This window comes from Pimephales promelas, chromosome 8 (genome assembly GCF_988280905.1).
Source record: "Pimephales promelas chromosome 8, fPimPro1.hap1.1, whole genome shotgun sequence".
NCBI classification, from domain to species: domain Eukaryota; kingdom Metazoa; phylum Chordata; class Actinopteri; order Cypriniformes; family Leuciscidae; genus Pimephales; species Pimephales promelas.
Genome location: NC_142776.1, coordinates 28651060 through 28672345, shown reverse-complemented (window position 1 = coordinate 28672345; position 21286 = coordinate 28651060). Strand labels below are relative to the sequence as shown.

At 36.3% G+C, this 21286-nt stretch overlaps 2 protein-coding genes across 11 annotated transcripts in view; both read left to right on the top strand.

The window, feature by feature from the left end:
- Positions 1–103: 103 nt before the first annotated feature.
- atf7b (activating transcription factor 7b) lies at positions 104–10459 on the top strand. Of its 5 annotated transcripts, none has more exons than XM_039689172.2 (12): positions 104–233; positions 1578–1653; positions 2084–2180; positions 3223–3353; positions 3461–3619; positions 3724–3878; positions 5539–5632; positions 6342–6461; positions 6646–6741; positions 6968–7156; positions 7658–7760; positions 7834–10459. In XM_039689172.2, exons 2-12 carry the CDS (start codon positions 1606–1608, stop codon positions 8019–8021), a joined length of 1380 nt encoding a protein of 459 aa, XP_039545106.1. In that variant the 5' UTR covers positions 104–233; positions 1578–1605; the 3' UTR covers positions 8022–10459. The 5 variants fall into 5 exon arrangements, with proteins under 5 accessions (XP_039545106.1, XP_039545111.1, XP_039545110.1 ...); XM_039689176.2 differs by lacking the exon at positions 104–233 and adding an exon at positions 238–370; XM_039689175.2 differs by lacking the exon at positions 104–233 and adding an exon at positions 382–1122.
- Positions 10460–12147: 1688 nt separating this feature from the next.
- The window catches only part of dip2bb (DIP2 acetate--CoA ligase B (putative)b), a 33356-nt gene continuing 24217 nt past the window's right edge, over positions 12148–21286 (top strand). For 5 of the 6 annotated variants that reach the window (XM_039689145.2, XM_039689141.2, XM_039689142.2 and 2 more), the window contains exon 1: positions 12148–12414. In XM_039689145.2, the coding sequence (XP_039545079.1) occupies positions 12330–12414 (85 nt within the window). In that variant the 5' untranslated portion in view covers positions 12148–12329. The remainder of the gene's footprint in view (positions 12415–21286) is intronic. The other variant, XM_089134276.1, reaches the window with a different exon arrangement.

Below are 21286 nucleotides of genomic sequence, written 5' to 3'. Positions count from 1 at the left end.
AACATCTACTTTTATTGCGTCATTCGACGTGTTCGATGTGCAGCACAGACATGCGTAAATAGACTACTAGAGCATTGGATTTTGCATCACTGTTTCAAATCTGTTACGTAACGACTTTAATCTGGTTTCAATATGACCTCAACATATCGCGAGATTTACATATTGTGAGCAAGCTGGATGAAGGAGTTCCAAAGGTGGGAACGCGGAGAGAGAGGGAACGAGGGAGGAGCAGGGTAAGTTTGTAAACACTGAAATCCTTGGCCGAGGAACAGGTGACACGCAACACATTCGGATTACCCGATGGATTAAAATGAGTGATTTCAAGTGCAGCGTCGCTGGTCTCGCGAATGGTGGAGGTGTCATGAGTACCGTGTGTACACACTGCACGAGACGCGACACAATTAGAACACTCCCATTATAATCAACGAAATCTGCGCGTGCTAAGATTGTACATTCGTTTAATATTTGGGAGTGTTCTTGTTTTGTCCCTTCGCGTCGATCGCTTGCAGTGTAAATAGGGTGTTACAGCCTGTTGGCTCATGTGTGGTTAGCATTAGCCAGTTAGCTTTAGTGATGGGAAGTCCGACTCGTTTTTGAGAATCGGTTCTTTGAACGGTCCGCTTCAAAGAACCGATTAAACACGGGATTCAGCTATTCTGTATTCAATCACGTAGTTGCGTCATCTCATCTCATACACTAATCTTATTAATAATTAATAACAGTTATATTGTAATGTAATATTTCTTATTTTGGTTGTTTAAAAACCCATTTGTAACTGCAAATATATATACACAACAATCACACAAACACACACATTAATATATTTTTTGTATATAAGCTGTCGTGCAGTGAAGTCATATTTACAGTACATTTTATTGTAACATTTCTGCTATTAAGCTATTAAAGTAATTTACATTTCAGTTTGCCAGCTTACTCATCGGCTCACTGATTCAGTCCGCTTTGTGGACGAATCGTTCGGTATGGATTTGTGTATTGAAAAGATCCGACTCAAAAGAACGATTCGTTCACAAATTGGACATCGCTAAGAACCATTTAAACGAAACACACGGCGCGCTAGGAGTTGCGACAAACCCTCCGACAAGTTATCGTGTGGTTAACATGGTTGTTATGGCTTTGTTGTATACTATTGTTTATTAATTTGACTGTGGATATGTTTCTGGAAATGCTTAGAGAGGAAACGCATGCTAGCTAGCGGTATGTGTTAGTGTTATAAAGCTATTGGGTTGAAGCTGGTTTAATGTAGCGGAAATGTTCTTTAAAAAGGGATGATCTCAGACAATAGTCAAATGAAAGCGTCTTATCATGTAATCATCATGCACATTATGCAATCAGTTCAACCCAGCAGGCCTCTGTGCAGCAATGAAGTATGGATTCCTGTCATCTGTCAAGAGACTACAACATTTCAAATGGAAAGTTTAGGAGGAATTCATCTTTTAATTAGGGGGTTTATGTTCATATGATTGCTCAAATTGAGCTGAAATTAATAGAAATTAGTCTTTTAAAAAGTATGGATCTCATAAGATTAATCATAACTGTTCTTTTTGGATGGTCTTTAGAAGTAACACAGGAAGTAGTTGATCTAAAATGGGAGACGATCGACCTTTTGTCTGCACTGCCCCAGGCTGTGGACAGGTAAGAGTTGTTTTTTTATTATTATTATTCTTAAAGTCTCTGTTCATGGTGTTCCTGTCCCACTGCGTAATGTATATGTGCAGTCCCGAGATTTTGGGAGCCCAAATATGAAGGTTTAAGAATCTGCCCTAATTTCTTTTACGCCCCTTAATCTTGGGGACAGAAGCTGATTGCGGGCCCCAAAATTTTTATTCTGAAATCACACCAGCTGTTTTAATCCCTGGGCAACTGTAAGAGGCTCCAATAGCACTGCATTAACTGGATAACATTGAACTGTCATCAAAACAGCAGATGGCCTGATATCATCCATTACTTCTCTGTCTCTAGCTTCCATATGATTTGAATTAGGACCCTGAATGAGATGCAAATTGACTGAAAACTTTACTGTGGGTTAACGCATGTGTCTGTGTCAATGTTTCTCTCATATCAGAGGTTCACCAATGAGGACCATTTGGCAGTGCACAAACATAAGCATGAGATGACGCTAAAGTTTGGACAAGCCAGAACAGATACAGTTATTATAGCAGGTTTGTGTCCCCACATATTTGAATTTCTGTCATTCTGTTGGCTCAGTCTGCATTGTGTTCATAGTAGGGGTTGCATCAGCTAGTCGACTTTAATGCTCTGCCATGACGTCAATTAGTTGCTGATTTTGACACTAACAGCCTTGCAGAAGACCTTCAGACTCTTCTGACTTGGTGTCCTATATTTTTTTCTAACTGAGTTAAGATTTAAATATAAATTACAATCAAAACTCCAAAAAATCCCATGGATTTACACTGACTGTAATACTAGTCCTATAGAGTATAAGCAATTTTTGAAGACCACTTAAACTTTCCGTTTCCATCAGTTAAAATGACAAATCTGGATACTCGACATTGATCGGGTGAATGCACCTTTTAAACTGTTTATTGTACTGGTAAGTTAATCGCTGTTTTAAACTAGTGTGCTGCTACTTTGTAACACACACGCATAAATATAAAGACAGAAGCTTGCACATCACATGCAGATCGCGTGCACACAGAACCATTCAGGACTTACTGTTTAGAATGAGCAGAAATCTGTAAGAAATATAATGACCAAAAAACAAAGCCAAGTATATATGGGACGAAGCCAATCAGTATATATGGGAATGATTAGGAGGCTATGATGATGGACAGAGGCCAATGGGCAAATTTGCCAGGATTTTTAATAACCACAGAGAGTCAGGACCTCGGTTTAACGTCTCATCCGAAGGATCCACTAGTGTGGATACTAATGTGGTTATAGTTATCATTCTTGGTTTGAATGGGCCTTTATAGTTATGGACTTCCCTGTTCCCTGTAACATACTTACTATGCTTTTTAAAACTTAATCACTCTAAATGTTGGGTGTGAACGGGCCTTTATGTTTGATTCTCATATGAATCATTATTTGCTTGTTAAGCTGTGTATAATATATCATAATTGTGAGTTGATTTTGATGTCAAAACAATAGTTATTAAGCAGTATCACACAATCAATTGTGCCGTCTGGTTGTGATTTAGATGTTAATATTAATTAGAAACTTGCTAAAACTGTGTGTGTGCAGATCAGACACCCACTCCAACCCGTTTTCTTAAGAATTGTGAGGAGGTGGGTCTGTTTAGTGAGCTGGCTGGTTCCTTCGAGCAAGATCTTCGCAAAACACATGAGGAGGAGGAGAGGAGAATTAAGGGCACGGTAAGATTTTAAATAAGGAAAGTGTACAGTATCCAATGTTATCAACATGTATGCTTGCTTTGACAGTTGTTAGCATGAACTTGATATCTTGAATCTTGCCCTGAAAGCTTCAAGCTCTACAGACGCCCACAGAGGTTAAAGAGAGGGAAGGTCCTCTTGAAATTGACTCCTCCCCTCCCGACAGCCCTGACTCCACCTCCAGCATGACAAACAGCAAAGATGCAGTTGCCATGGCAAAGGAGCCTATTGTCTTGAGGAAAGCCATGGTGAATTTGAATTTGCGACAAAGCAGATTACAGTATTTACAGTGCATGTTTTTTTTTTTTTTTTAGTGCAGCTTATAATATTGTCATGTAACTCACTTTTACAGGATGTTCCTCCACGAACTGCAGCAAGTTCCACCCCTACACCAACCATAATGCGCCCAGGCTCACTCCCACTTCACCAGGGATTCGACTCCATGATCCCAACTCAACCCTCTCCCACCTCTGTTATCACCAGGACCCCTCCGTCAAACAGACTCAGGTACACACTAGTTGACCTCATGTCAAAAAGATTTTGTTTAGGTTTGTCACTATTCCTCTATTAAATTAGACTACTCGATTTAAAAAGGATTATTGATTGCAATTTGCCTGTGTCGATTAACTGGCAAAATACCGGAAGTGTTACATGAATGAGAATCCATAGATCTCATTATTAGACAGTTTTCAAAGGCTGCACTAGCCTGACTTCGTCATAGTCTGATACTGCTCCATAGGGCTTTGATTATGAGGCGTGTCTTAACCGAACCAGGAAAAAAAAACTCTGCACTTAATTGGATAGTTGTTGGTAGACCTACAACCAATCAGAGCAACGCAGTAAGTCAACTACTTTGCATATTACAGTTGTCAACAACAGAACTTACTTATTTTAGAAGTAAAATAACGAGTGTTGCTTCTTTTACTTGGTCCTCCATGAGTGCGACCAAAGGAGAAACCACAACGACCACAGGCTTTTCATTACGTCCCAACGTCTTAACGACCGTCAGAGCCAGCTGATAAGTTACACTTTTGCCGAATCACGTAGGAAGGACGGCAAAAATTTTTCCGATCGACAAATGATTGATTGCGGTTTTCTGTTTGTCTATTAAAACAGACGCGACAGCGGAATCTATACATCTCAATTCTCCATCTGCAGTCCTCTTTGAGGAAAACCAGTTAAGCGCTGATTACATCCCTGAAGATCACCTGTCCATCATCGTATAAAGCCCGCCCTGGCAATTTGATTGGCCCGATAATTTTTTGACTGATCATAATTACTCCTCAATGGATCGAGTCCAGACCGAACTTCCCGACCAAAAAATGTTGTGGGCGGAGTTCAGGCTGGCATCCAGGCTAAGGCTGCACAATACAGTATATTAAAAGCATTTAAGAATCAAAATATTGCATAGGACTATTGTGAAATCACAAAGGCTGCGATTCAGTTTAATAAAAATATGCACTGCGGGCTTCAGGGTGAAGGGCGACGCTTTTAATTAATTACATGTCTGTAAGCTACATGATTCTTCCATCTCAGAGCGGCTCTGTTTACAGTAGATGCTGCTCCATACAAACTCTTTTGGGAATGCGTATAAATTCTGATGTGCTGTGTTTCATACTAAGTGTTGCACTGTTATCAATGAAATGCATGCATTACATCAGAGGTGGCAGGGAGAACAGTGACTCACAGACAGTTTTCAGTGAATTGTTCATTCCACCGTCTGTTTAGCTTTAAAAGCGGTCATATTCTATGATTATTTCTTCTTAAGAGTGTGAGCCCTCACTCTTCCCTCTGTGTTTTGTTCTCTACGTTTTTTCGATGGTGTGATTAATTGTGTTTAACAGCCCTTATTTTAAGTCATTTTAATTGTTATTGTTCACTTAAGTCTATTTTTACAACCACAAAAAACTATTCGATTAATCGTCAAAATAATCAACGGATTACTTGATTACCAAAATAATTGTTTATAATCATGCATTTTGGGTGTTCATCCACTCAAATAAATAGCTAGCCTGAGGTTTTGATAGGATGTGTTGATCCTCAGCAGTGGAGCAGATTCACTTCTTCGAGTTAAAACTTTGCATGAGTCATTTCAGTGTTGTTCACACCTCTGATTCCTCACCCTGTGTGAGGTAATATGTCCTAAAATTATAACTTTTTTTTTTAGCTCGCCGTCTGGTTCTTTTCCTATGCTGATGCAGCTTCCAAATGGTCAGACTGTTCCTCTGCTTCCCAGTCCAGGGCAGACTTCAGTCATATCGGTATGGAGGTCTCACAACATACGTATGATTATTAATCCATTTTTTTTTTTTGGTTTTAGCTTTAAGTAATTTGTAGCTAATCCTTCAATATATTTCAAGACATTTGCCTTCCAATACTTCAAATTACCTGCTGTAAGCAATGTTTTACATTAACCTGTAGTTCTCTGTTTTGTGTGAAATATAAAAAAATATAAAATACAATTTTTTTTATATATATATTTTCTTTTTTTCCAATAAAGTTTTAGTTATTTAGCCTAAATATTTGTAGAATAGATGTTACCCTTTTGGGGGAATGTGTGTTCTTGCACTCTGTGCTATTTTTTAGCAGGTTTTCTTTGCATCATCAGCATATCAAGTTAAAAATAGTTTATACATTCTGCTGCACCCTGTCCAGCTGTTTTTGAATGCAAGAATACAATTGATGTGAACAGCCCCAGCGAACATTACCCTAAATAATTTTAATTACAGTCTTTTTTTTACCACTGACTTGTCAATTATAAAAATATATAGTGCATCTCTACTTTCGAAAACTTTCCACAGACATGCATTATATTGCTCCTAAATAATAGTAATTTATTTTACAGTATCTGTGATTACATTTTCAGCAGTTTGAGCCTCAAAACAAGTACACGTATTTTTTTGTGTTTGTTTATACCTTTGTGTATATAGTATGTTAAACTTGTGTTGCTATGTGTGTGTATATATATAGCTTGCCAGATCATCAAACACAGTGCCCAATATCCCAGGGATTCCAGGCCCTCCTATTGGCGGAAGCAGCAGTGGCTCCTCCTCTCCGTCTGGATACAGTACACACTCTGATGCCAAGACGGTGAGAATGAGCACGCGTACACCCACGCTAGCACATGTAGAGTTTACATAGGGATAAATGCCTAACAACGGGCTTATTATATAACAATGAACTTACTACACAAATGTAACACACAGGTTTTGAGCGTTAATTTACACGCTGTGGTGTTTCCTTGTGTTTGTGTATGGGATTTGTCTCCATCTAGAGGCTAAAAGCAGCACTATCTCAGCAGAGTCCTAGTGGACCAGCACCAATACAAAAAACTGATCACACTGAGACACCATCACCTGCTCAACCACAGGTGCTCACAGACACCTCATGCCTGTGTTACATATATGCTAGTATTTGCCTGTTCTTTTTGAATAGTTTGCCATTTGAAAATAGTTCAATGAATGGGATTACATCAAATGGGATATACTGTATCAGTAAATAAGCTCAACTGAAGCATTATGTCAGTATACACTGTTTAAATGCTGACATATACTTAAGTTCTCACTGTATCTGACAGCCCAAGCAATATCTTGTAGGTATCCCCTGCTCCCCCAAAAGGTGGCCGTAGACGACGGGGTGCAGATATTGAACCGGATGAGCGCAGGCGCCGTTTTCTTGAACGGAACAGAGCAGCCGCTTCCCGTTGCCGGCAAAAACGGAAAGTGTGGGTTAGTGCCCTGGAGAAGCGCGCCGAGGAGTTAGCTACTTCTAACGTCACGCTCACTGTGAGTCATACAGAGTGAAAAGATACAAGAAATAAGATGATTTTATGTTGTTGAAATGTACGCTATGTTTGACAAATCTAGAAAGGACGCATTATATTGATCAAAAGTGACAATAAAGGCTTTTGTACTGTTAAAAACTCTATTTCAAATAATGCAGTTCTTTTTAACTTCTTATTCATCAAAAAAGACAGTAAGCAGCATTTCCAAGTGTGACAATAGTAAGAAATGTTTCTTGATTATGAATAATGATTTCTGAAGGATCATGTGACACTGAGGACTGGAGGAAAATTATGTTTTGTTGTCACAGGAAAACATTACATTTTAAAATAAAGCTTTTTAATAATATAATATTTCACAACGTCACTGTTTTTTGCTGTATTTAAAAATAAAAATAAATGCAGGCTTGTTGAGCTTAAGAGAGATCTCTTAAAAAACCCTAAATTTTTCGAACGGTATAGTTATATTTTGGATCATGCCATTGATTGAGCATGCACTTGACAGGGTGAAGTGTCCCTGTTGAGGACTGAGGTGATTCGGCTGAAGGAGCTGCTGTTGGCCCATAAAGACTGCCCTGTAACAGCCATGCAGAAAAAAGCATATCTCGGTAAGATACACCCACATATTTCCTTTATATATCATATATCCTTCATGCCTAACCTTCATTTCTCTCTCTTTAGCTGCAGGAGTAGATGAGAGTTCAGTGTCGGCGTTGGTGATGCCCGTGTCGGTCCCGGCTCCGGTGTCTGTTAACGGTCTGAGCGTGCGCGCGGCGGAGGCTGTTGCTGTTTTAGCGGGAATGGGCTCGGGTCAGTGGAGTAGCACGTCTGGGGATGCTTCCTCCCAATCACAGCCCACATCCAGATGATGAGCACGTCGTTCAGCCAATAGGAACTAAATATACTTTGAGTCTTTCAAAGGAGCGAATCCCCGTTTCCCCTCAAAACTCTGTCACGGTGTGTTTGTGAATCGTCTCATGTGACAAATGGGAACCAATGTTTCCACGTTCTGACCACACCCCGTTCACAGACTCTCCGGGCGACATCATAGAACGCCCCTGTCAGACTGCACAGACTAGGAAGCACTGCAGAAATGAATTATCTTCTGTCATCTCTAAAAAAGAATACACCTTTACTTAAACTTGTATAGATCTTCTCACTAATGCATTCAATTGATATTCGTCTTGTTTGCAGATATTTTTAATTATTTGGCATTTTAGTCGATGGTTTTTCTAATGGATTCGTTGCATGATTCTGGCCACATTAGAAAGATGATTATTTTCTACACTATGCAGATAAGTTTATCGCCTTCTTTCTCAGTCTCTCTTTGTGACGCTTTCTCACACATACTCACTCTCACCATTTCTCCCAGTTTCCTTTTCTCTCTCTTCCTCTCTGTTCTAATTTTATTATCGTATGTACAGTAATTTCTCTCAGGTCTGTGCTTCGTTTTGGTGAAGATCATGTCTCACGTTAGTGTAACCTGGCACCGCACAGAATGGACTTGCAAAAGCTTAAGAATGGAGAGAAAATATATTTTTATATTTGTATATCGTTATCAGTTTGTCTGCATTTTGCTATATATATATATATGGATATATTAGGGCTGTGAAATGATTAATTGTGATTAATCGCATCCAAAATAAAAGTTTGTTTTTACGTAATATATGCGTGTGTAGTGTGTATGATTATTTTGTATATATAAATACACACATGCATGTATATATTTAAGAAATATTTGCATTTATATGCTTTATACATATTTATACAAAATTAATATCATACATAAATATAAATATTTGATATATAAATCATACATTTTGCTTAAATATATGTGTGTATTTATATACAAAATAATTTTACACACTACACGCATATATTATGTAAACACAAACTTTTATTTTGGATGCGATTAATCATTTCACAGCCCTAATATATATATATTTATATGGATATATAGATATACGGATATGGATGTGACGGGTAGTGTAACCATGTGGACATGTTTTAGATCAGTATGATTATGATATGCTCTGCTGAATTATAGGTATCTTTAACCAAAATACATAAATCCTTTTGCATTAGAGGTTAGACCCTAAAGTTTGAGTGCATCTAGTCTCTTATCAGGGAACATGTACACAAAACTCACACGTAATGACTCGTGCTTGCATTTTGTGAATGTACAGTAGTTAACTAACCCAGCTATGAATGTGAGGCCTTGTTTCTAAATGGTTGAAATGCTTTTGAGCAAAATTGAGTCTTAGAAACTGTTATAGAAATTAAATATTTCTGTTTAAATATTATTTTTGGACCTGAAAGGCTCACACTTGGCCATCCTCAATGAATTTCATCTGGAGCGCATAACACGTAACCGAAGTTGTATTCCATTAAAAAGTTCACGCCTGATCATGTTATCAATAGGAGAATCTGCATAAGCTGGGCTTATCAAAACCATTGCAGTTTTCTTATTCAACTTTGAATATCATTTTTTTTATGGAAGTTAATTTCTGCCACATAAGAATTTTTTTTGTTTAATTATGATTTGGTAAATGAAGTCATAATTATGAGAGAAATTCAATTCCTAGTTCTAAATTACATCATACTAGGTTGTAAATATATTAAAATTGACACACACACAAAAAAAAACTTTATAACTGAATTTTTGTCTCATAAATATTAATTTCAATGTCATAATTATGACTTTTAATTTATAATTATTATTTACCGAAGCATGATTATGATTGTTTTTCTGATGTGGAGGACATTTTTGGACAAAGGCATATAAATATATTTTTAATATTTTGATTAGATGGTAAGTAGACTATTTAGGTTTTATTTTAATGATCCACCCAGCCATATCAGTTTCTGTCATTGACCTTTTTTGCATCTGGATTTATCATATTTGGATGTAGAACGTACTGCTTTCCACTGTGTGTATAACTCACTGATCCCAAATTGTGTGATGTGTCAGTGAAGCCCTAAACTAGAGCTGTAAATATGAAATGAGTGTCAGCATACAAACATTGCTTACCGTATGATATTGACTAACTGAAACGGTCCTTAAGATATGTTAAAATTAAACATTGATGGAACTTTAGCCTCTTGTACATTTAATGAGATGCTGCTTTATTGCTGCTTTTTGTCCTCTTGTTTTGAAGGTGTTATATTCCTCTGTGTATATAGAAGTGGTGAGGTGGGACTTGTGTGCGTGATTTCTCTGTGTATATGAAATAGCTTGGATGGGATGGATATACATTGTGTTTATGAGTGTGAGCAATATATTATAAATCTTGTGTAATACCTTTAATTTGGGCCATCTAAATCATGTTTAAATTGATATTTATACTAGTGCATGTTTCTTAGTATTTTGTCCATCAACTTAATCCTAACCCCATCCTTATCTCTATAGTCAAAATCTACCTTAAACTATAAAATTAGAGGACACTGGTTGGTTACTTGAATTGTTTTTCCAGAAAACTGTTTAAAAACGTTAACAGTAACTTTAAAGTAATGTGAAAATGATATGGTAAAAATAATGTTATGGGGTTAGTTCACCCCAAAATGAAAATTCTGTCAGTAATTGTTTGCCCTCATGTTCTGAGTGAGTTAACATAGTGTATCAGCACAGCGGTTCTGTGTTGTACATCACACGCATCACACACATGACCAGTGTGAGCCTACATTCTGATGTAGCCACAGAAGCGCTGTGCTGTTACACTACATGAACTCACTCAGAGGTCCACACGGAAGAAAATGAATACGGTAGTTGAATAAAGTCGTTATTTTTGTTTGTTTTGTCCACAAAAACTATTGTCGTCGTTTGATAAACTTATGGTTGAGCCACTGTAGTCACTTTGTAATTTCTGACAGATTTTTTATTTTGTTGGGTGATCTAATCCTTTAAGGTTGAGTAAATAAATCTGTAATAGCTCTAATTGGACTTGTCATGCACTTCTATACAGTAAAATATGGTTACATGTACAGGTTTTGGATCTAAGAACAAGTCTTTTGTAGAAGAACATGAAAACAAGTTCTATAATTTACAGGGGATAAACAGGTTTTGGCAGAACATAAGAGCAAGTCTTATAATTTACAGGAAAAACAGAAAGCAAATTGACATTCGCAGATTTCCCTGTGTGACACTTTTTTTTGTTTAAAGAATTCAGTTTCTTCTTAGTTATGTTGTTTTGTTATCAGTTATGTATTAGGGTTTTATTTCACATCCTGTTACATTTTTGTTTATTGCATTATTTTAGTGTTATGTGTTCCATGATGTTATTTATTTATTTGTGTGTACAACACCATGCACCTTTTATATATTATTATTTGACTCTGCTTGTGGAAAAGATATTTGTGGTGAACTTTGATTCTTTACCAATAGTGTTTTATGGTGGTTGTCAATGTTATAAAGGTACAAACCAGATTTTAGTATATTAACATTACACCAGTTAAAGAAATGTTATTGTTACTGTAAATATGAAGTGTTTACCATAAATTTCACTGATTTATCTATGTTAAAGGGATAGATATTTTAAAGACTTTCTGCAACCAGACACTTGATGGCACTCATTGACCTCCATATCCCTTTAAACAAGTCAGAAAAAATTTACAACATAGATAGGCTAAATGATACAGTATGTACTGTAGGCTAAATCAGGGTAAAGCAATAATTAACCCAGATATCAAATTATGCTATTATTTATTCACCCTGATGTCGTTTATAATCTATATAAACTCTTTTTTGATAGGCTTGGTTGCTATGAACTATAGGAAAAGGTCTGCGTGAAGCTACTACAAAATTTCTCCTTTTGTGCATCTCAAAAGAAACTATACCTACGGATTTAGAAAGACACAAATGAGCAAATAACGACAGAATTTTTATTTTAGTGTAAACCATTAGTTGGTCAAATGATTTCGTTAGATAAAGATTCTCCCTCACCACAGCAGAGGGAGCAAAATCGCCACGGGTTCTGACCACAGGCTCAGACTCCTCATCTCGAGCCCTGGTCATGTGACTCTTCCCATCGGTTGGGATTTCTCTCTCGGCATGGCGGAGATGATGGAGCTCGGTCTGCTGCTGTCTAATACCATTTGCTATTCTATGTGAGGAGGACACGGGCATTTTTGTTGTCGGTAAACCTTTCTGCGCCGTTCTTTCCTCCCGAGTTGTGGCCATAATGGCGGAGCGCGGTGTGGATGTGTCTGCTCTCCCCCAAGAGGTCCGGGAGCAGCTCGCTGAGCTGGACCTGGAGCTGTCGGAGGGTAAGCCTTTAAACAACAAGGGCTTTTCCTCTCTTGTCTGAATGCCTGCGTTTGGATAGATATGTGTTGATTTGACAGGCTCAGTCGTGCATCCTCACTAACAGCATCCACACAGGTTTCGTGCTGATGATGCTTCAATGTCGCCGCCGCTCGTGGAAACATACTGACCTCTTTTTCTGCATCTCACTGGTTCAACGTCGCGTTTAATTTTAAACGCCTGTTCAGCTTCGTTTTGCTCTTTAAATGTCCTGACATTGGTCTAACGTGTTTCCTTATTGACTGTTATGTTGTGTAAAACAAAAACACTGTCCGTGAAGCGCTGGATGTATTTAGCTATGTGATTATTTACAGGCCATGGTGGATATTCTGTATGTGTCCTCCTCATATTTACAGACTTCATCAACTAACGTTAGTAGTATTAAGTGTCAGACTGTCAGTTGTATAGTTGATCTTTACTCTGTCATTGGAAATAATATTCATATTTATAATAGTTTTAAAACAATAGCTTCAGTATAGGCTAATAATATTCTCTTTATGGTCAATCTGTAACGCTTATTTTAATGGTTGAAGATTTATTAAAGAGTGTAGGCTACACACCGACAGTGCTACGAATAGACTGAAACTCATTTTACCTCCATAAAAAATCAACACTCATAGACTATAATATACAATGAGAGGTCTGGTATGGCAAGCTATTTAAACACTTACTAACAAGGTAATAATTATTATTCCATGGTATTCAATTATTTATTTAAGAATATTATCTATAAATAATCTCTATGCAATAAATCCAGGTTAAACAGAAGTGGACTGTCAACATCCCAACCACAGATCACCAAAGAAATCACTGACAAAAACTTGCAGTTTATATCCAGTAAGTACTAGTGTCTAAAAAAATAGTCAGTTGCAAATTTGACAAAAAGATACTAATCATTACTGAATTACTTGTGATCAAATCAATTTTCATATCATAAAAATAGAAACTTGTTCTAAGGAATAAATGTTTAAACAGCTTGCCATAGGACATGTAAAGCGCTCACTCAAACAATGGAACTCGGCATAGAGTGGCCTGGTGTCACCTGTGAAACTTTTTTCTGGGCTTTTAAATGAATAGCATCAAAATAATATGCAAGTATATATGCAACTTGATATAAATAAAATATTACTAGTTTATTTAACACATATTTAATTAATAGTTTATTTAACATTTCAAATGGTTTACAGCATGAATCGTGTGTCTAAACCTCTGCTAATCAGAAATACATTGAAGAATTATAACACAGATATGTGTGTGTGGTTGTTTACATTTTATTGTCATTGTGATTCACCGCAGAAGGGGCTCGGTTTGTTTGTGTGTGTTTAGTCATCCTTATGTGTTATGTAAGCCTTTCAGCGGTGGTGTGTGAAAGATTCAGAAGAGCAAAACAATATCTTAAACAGCATTACCCAAATATAAAAAGAGATTCTCATTAATCTCTGCACCAGAGAATTGTTTGGCATAACAGCTGATCTGCCATCAGTGCAGCCTGGATTCATTCTCAGTATGTCTGTCCCCCACACAAATCAAGAGATCACCTGGAGGCAGATTACAAATGGTGGACTATTTGCTTTTGGCTTGTTGGTGTGTTTTTGGGATTTCATGGCAGTTGTGAACATCATCTTGTGTCCTTGCTGATGCAATTTTGCAAACACACACCCACTTTATTCCTCCTTTTTTTCCTATTATATATGATGTTTATGTATGTTTATGCTAAGACTGCGTATCTATTTCTCAAAGCCCACAATGCGGTCCTGGCACAATTCACAGTCCCCACCTACAGTCTTCACTTTTTGGCTCTTAGACAGGAGATGCCTGCTGCAGCCCTTTGAGTACAGTTAAACTGACTTATTCATTAAGAAGCGAGGTGTGCTTTAGAGAAATGACATGTATATGAGTGTGTGTTTAGCATCACGCCCATATCTTATGTCCTTTGCAGTGAAGACTTAATAGGTGACAGCACAAAGAAAATGTCAGAATGAAAGACTCTTTATGTCAATGTCTGAAGGACCATTGGGAGTAGTAAATCTCTTTAGTGATGACTACCTCCAGCTCACTTCTGCTGATGATTTTTGTTTGAGTTCAGACATAGTAGAAGTGTAGTTTATAGAGCTGCTGTTATTTCTATTCTCCTGTGATGGCAGGCTTTTTATTGTTTTAATAGCAGAATAATGTGTTATGACAATATTAACACATTTGCATGAATAGTAACAGTTTTTACTGTACTGTAAAATATGATATGTTGGAATCAAAATATGATTTGGATCAGGGTTAACTAAAGCTAAAACTATGTAGGGGAAAAACTTTTACAATACTTCAGTAAAAATAAAATACATACACCAATATAAAAAATTAGACTTTTCTTTCAGCTAGTAGCTAAGATAATCACTCATTTTCTTTTAGTTTAACTTGAAGTACTGAAATAACTAAAATTTAAATGAAAGTTAAATAAAGATGGATAAGAATGACATGGATTTATAAAAAAAACTAATACAAATGATAAAATACACAATAAAATTACTGAAACTTATGAAAATAAAAAATAGCAAATATAATAAAGACTAATCCAAAATATTAATAACAAATAAAATAGTATATGAATTAGGGCTGTCAAATGATTAATCACATCCAAAATAAAAGTTTGTGTTTACATAATATATGTGGGTGCACTGTGTATAATTATTTTATATAAATACACACATGCTTGTATAAAATATTTTCATGTATATAATGTATATATAATTTATTTTATATATAAATATAAATATTATATATATATATATATATATATATATACACACAAAATAATTATACACAGTGCACTCACATATATTAAGTAAACACGAACTTTTATTTTGGATGCGATTAATCGTGATTAATTGTTTGACAGCCCTAATATAAATGATACTAATGTAACACTTTTTTGGACATATACCACACAAGTGACAAAGGATGGTATGAATCATTATTTTATTAAGTATAATTCTCCCTCTCTGGAGAAGTGCATTTACTGCCCATTTTACTTCTGTAAAGTGACTTATTTCAAAGTAAGATATAGGAGGATATTCAACGCAGTAAAATTGCAGTAAAAATATTATTGAATTAAAAAAAATCTTTTGTAAAGAAATCCTAATAGCCTTAATATTTAATAAAACTATCCTTACATATATTTGCATACTTTAAAAAATAATATATGTTTAAAAAAATTGTTATATTCTTCCTGGGCCAGCAGAAAAATATCCTTTTTGTTGAGCTCTGTAAATTAAGCAAATTAAGGAATATACACTACTTATATATTATAAATATTAAAGCAATAAATCACATGCATGTATTTGTTTACAGTAACAAGATGAGTCTACAGAGAGATCAGCAGATATTCGTTATTTCTAATGAACGTGTGTTGTGAATGAAAGAGTTTGTCTCTACGTGTGTGTGTGTGTGTGTGTGTCTTTGTGACAGAGGAAGAGGGGTGGAGATAGGAGGTTTTGACACACTCACACACACAATGAGCACCATTGAAAGCATCAGGGCTGAGCAGTTGTGATCTCTGAATTCCCAGCACATACTCAGACGCTTTTACGCACTTAAGCTGATCAAATGAGCTGTGTGTGTGTGTGTGTGTGTGTGTGTGTGTGTGGAAATCCTCTTCCATAGCTAGTCAGCATATACTTAAACTAAAGAGGCTCGGACTAACAGTATAATGTCTGATTGTGTGCATCTGTTCAGGTAACCTCAGTAGCTTAAGCACCCACTGTGTCTGTAGGAGGACAGGCAGATTTTCTGAGTTGTAAAGAGAGAGAGAGAGAGAGAGAGAGTGGGAGAGAGAGACCTAGGGACAAAACAGAAAGAGAGAGATTACTTTAATCTAGGTCACAGAGGACCAGGAAGCAAATACACTCATTTACCCATGATTCACAGCAAGCTTTCTAACATGTTGCCCTGTCTCTCCCACTATATTTTCTCTCTTTTTTCTTCTTTCCCCTCTATCCTTATCCCATCCTTCCTTTAAAAAAACTCTTGGTTTGCCTAGCTAGTTCGCTCTCAAGCGCACACCACACAGGGCATGTTAATAGTTCATATCTTTTGCAATGCTTGCGATATATGGGTTCCTCACTAACTGAATTATTCACCAGTCTGACTCGAAAAAGACGAGATACACACTTTACACACACTATATTCATTCAGAGAGCAGAGTTTTCCAAATTGCCAGTTGGAGCTTAAATATCTCTCTCATAACACTTGCCACAGGTAACACTTAACTAGAGCTTACGTGACTGAAAGTGGTATGAATATTTCATTCCTATAACACTGCTATTCTCGGCTATGTTGTATGTTTGAAAGTTTCAGAATTGAAGTTGGACTCTGGATGAGGTCTGAAGTCCAATGTAACAAAAAGTACCATATTTTTAGATAATATTTATATATGTAAATACCGTATATAGTAATCATTCATTTGCATACCAAAAATCTGAGATCTGCTAAAGGACTGAATGTAAATGTAAAGTGGATGTTAAAGGGATAGTTCCCTTTGAAATGATTTATTTATATGTTTTAGCTTACCTCAAGGGCACCCAAGATGTAGGTGTCTTTGTTTCCACAGTATTTTAAATTTTGATATTTTTAGGTCAAACGCAAATGTAAGTACAAATTGATGCCCTAAGACATGAAACAAGCGGTTTGTGTGAGAAAAAAAAACAGTATTTATACTGTTTTTACCTCTTGTAACCACAGCCACGTCCAAGTACTCTGAGGGTGAGGGAGCTTCTATCTGCGCAAGCGCTATCCGGCGCGCTTACGCAGATAGAAGCGCCCGTACCTTCAGATCACTTGGACGTAGCTGTGGTTACAAGAGGTAAAAACGATATAAATACTGTTCGTTTTCTCACACAAACCGCTCGTTTCGTGTCTTAGGCCATCAATGTGTACTCACATTTATGATTCATTCAATCATGTTTAATTTGGACTTCTGTGTGCATGCTCTTTGAGGTGGACTCAGGGTGGACCCCATAAACCTCCATTATATGACTGACAGACAAGAACGGTTTGACCTAAAAATATCAAAATTGAAAATACTGTGGAAACAAAGACACGTACATCTTGGATGCCCTTGAGGTAAGCTAAAACATATATATATATATATATATACATATATAGCCCTATAATAATAATGACTATCCCTTTAATAACAAGATGTTATGAGCAAGCTGTCTGAGATAATACAGCTGAATGGCACAGACATTTTTAAAGAGGTCCTATAATGACCTTTTCACAAGATGTAAAATAAGTCTCTGATGTCTCCAGAGTGTGTATGTGAGGTTTTAGCTCACATATATTTTATTATAGCATGTTAAAATTGTCACTTTTTGAGGGTGAACAAAAAGTTTTTGTGTGTTTCGCTGCTGTTTATGGTATCCACCTGTTTCAATCATCCATCTGATGATTCTGGTCTTACGTTCACAAAGCAATTTTGAACGTTCCTGTATTTTTATTGTGGCTAAAATGATTTCTCCAAATATCCATATATAATGTCTTATAATCTGAGTAGGCTTTTGTGTTGTTTTGGTATGTATATTTGTGTGGGTTTTATTTAGAGTCAGTTGCTATGGTAACAGTTGAGTTTGCCTTAGGCTGTTCTCATTCATAACGAATTAAAAGCCTTAAGAAGCACATATGCCACGAGAACAGCTAAAACCCAACAGCATGACATAAAACCTTTTAATCATATTACTCACACAGCACAGTATGACTTTTATTAGAGGGCTGCTGAAAGGTGAAATGTGTAATGTTATTTTAATTATAAAAATAGCTGAAGACAGGCTGAATCGTGCGTTCCTGCACAAATCTTGCCGCCACAATGCTAGAGGGTTGCGATTGTTTGCTTGATCGTTACTATATAGTTGAAAATGTTGTTGTTAGGTGGTTATTCTGTGTGGTGGTTGGGTGGTTGCTTACTGGCCCAAGTCGAGTCTTTATGATTTATAATATGATGCCTATTTGGCTCCTTCAGTCTTAGTCTGTGGGAATATTTTGCCTGTTTTATTATATGCCAGGAATGACAGTGACCTCTACTCAACAAGCCAACTGATTTGTGGTAATATTCATGTTCAAAGCATAAACAATGTGCCAAAATGTAATACTTAAGTTTTGGGGTTGGTTCAAATCCCTAACTTTAAGTTATGAGCATTAGTACAGGGATGATTGTCTTAGATAGGGGATAAATCTCTTATCTCACAAAACCTGTAATGACTTTCCAGGTCACACTCCAGGAAAAAAAAGTCACATTTTACATTGCTGTAATGAGAATTGAGGACTAAAATTAGCTTAATTGTCCCTAAAATAATGTCATTATGCAGAATTATAAGGTCCTAAAAGTAGACCTTATTTATTCTTGCTCCTGGTAAACCACACTGTGTAAACATGCACGGGTCAGATCATTCCATATACTGTGTTGCAAAGTGAATTAGGACGGTTACACCTGACAAGGCGTTTTCCCAGGTGTGTGCAATGGTAATCTGAGTCTTGTTTTCACCTGCATGCACACACCCTGGTAACCCTGACTTTACTGTTTCCATTAGCAAGTTTTCAAAGCCGGTTTGTGGATCTGGTTGTATAATGTAGAAAGAGGCATGAACAGATAAGAATGAAGTGAACTCCCTGTTGTGTCTTTTTCTCTGTCACTATCTGTCTGTCTGTGTTTCTCTCTGTCTCTTACAGTCTGTTTTTATGTTCTCAGCAGAACAGGAAACCATGTCATAGGGTAGAAGATTTAGCACTGGAGAACATGACATCATCCAGAGGGAAAGGAAATGTGTGTGTGTGTGTGTGTGCGTGTGTGTGTGTGTGTGTAAAGAGAGAACATGTTGGATGTGGACAAAAGAACAGGAAAGAAGGGCAATGGAATTCAACTAGAAGACAGTGTGATACAGTGTTGGCAGTTGCTGAATGGTGAGTCACCATCTGGTGGTGGGTAACCAGGGCTGTGTGTGTGTGTGTGTGTGTGTGTGTGTGTGTGTGTGTGTGTGTGTGTATTTGTAGACACAATGGAGAGATAGCTGTATTGTGTCTTGAGTGAAAGTCATTATGTGAGCTCTGTTGTGTCACAGTGTTTCATGGCCAGTGATGCAGCACACAAGAGGGAGGGTGGATATGGGTAGTTAATGCTTTTCAAAGGAACAAGACTCTCAGAGACAAGTTCTCTGAGTCAATAAAAAAACCTTTAATATGTTTCTCAATCTCTTTCTCTTTCCATACATATAGTCTGCTCACCCAGACACAGATCCAAGATCTTTCCCACACACTGAGCAGCTGGTGTGCATGAAAGTCACTGAGACTAGGCGGTTCAGTCTCTATTGTATTTATCTTTACAGAAAATGCTAATATATATATATATATATATATATATATAATTCAGTAAATATATAATGTTACAAAAGATTTATATTTTAAGTAAATGCTGTTTTTTTTACATTTCTATTTTTCAAAGAATCCTGAAATAAAAATAATAAACTCTTCCACTCTTCCTCATTCCACAAAAATCTTCACAAAAATCTTAAGCAACATTGATGATAATAGGGGATTTCTTTTTAATAGGGGATTAATTTTACAAATTACTTTTTAAAATATTTTAAAATAGCAAATTTTAAGTAAAAATATTTCCCAATATTCAATATTCAAATGTATTTTGAGCAAAAAAAAAAAAAAAATACAGTATGGGTGAGCATAAGAGACTTCTTTCAAAAACAACTTCTTGCAAAATCTTGCCGACTTGAATGTTAGTGTTCACACACACACACACACACACACACACACACACACACACACACACACACACACACACACACACACACACGTATATATATACATATATATATATATATATATATGAAGAGTTAAGATGCAAAAGCCTCTAAATGCCATTTGAAATTTTCTTCTTTAATGATGATTTTTATCAAACTTGTATATTTAAGTTCAGTAATTTCACTTAAATAACAATTAATAGGTAATTATCATTGCCATTTAAGTGAAATTACTAAACTTAAATATACAAGCTTGATAAAAATCATCATTAAAGAAAAAAAATTTTTAAATGGCATTTAGAGGCTTTTGCATCTGAACTCTTCATATATATATATATATATATATATATATATATATATATATATATATATATTGTATTTATTTGCAAAGCCATTTTATTTTATTTTTTTCATTTTGCCCTGATTTGCAGTCTGGATGAGTTAAAAATGGTTTCTGAAAATCTGCACCAGTGATGGCCAATGTTTTAAAATCTCTTCAGATTAGTTGGATTACAGAGTGGATTAATGACATTGATTCTCGTTAAAATAAGATTTGGATTTCAGGCCAGTACAGTTTGGGTTGTAGTCCTGGAATAATTTACCTTTTTTATTTCAGGACAGGTTTGCAAGACAAGGGTTAAAACAAGGATTTGCAAATTAAATTGAAAATGAAGGTTACATTTTGGCCATGTCTGGATTATATGTTAATATTATTGTACAGATTACATGCAGGTTATGTGTTTTTTTTGTCTGATAATTTTACTATATTACTTCAAAAGGAACAGTAATAAAATTCCAAATTTCTGGAAGTAAAATTTTGAGCTAGTATTGTAACATAAATGTTACAGTTTACAGTTGCATGGACTGACAGTGTCTAACTCTAGGCCATGTCGTGTATGAGTGAGTGATCAAGGATAAAAGTAGATTTCTGCCTTAGTCTGTTGCCACTCACTTCACATTCTCATCACTCCCCCAACAACCAATCACAATCCACCTGAGCCTCAGTGTGGACTGGACCACCTTAGGCCACCAATAAAAC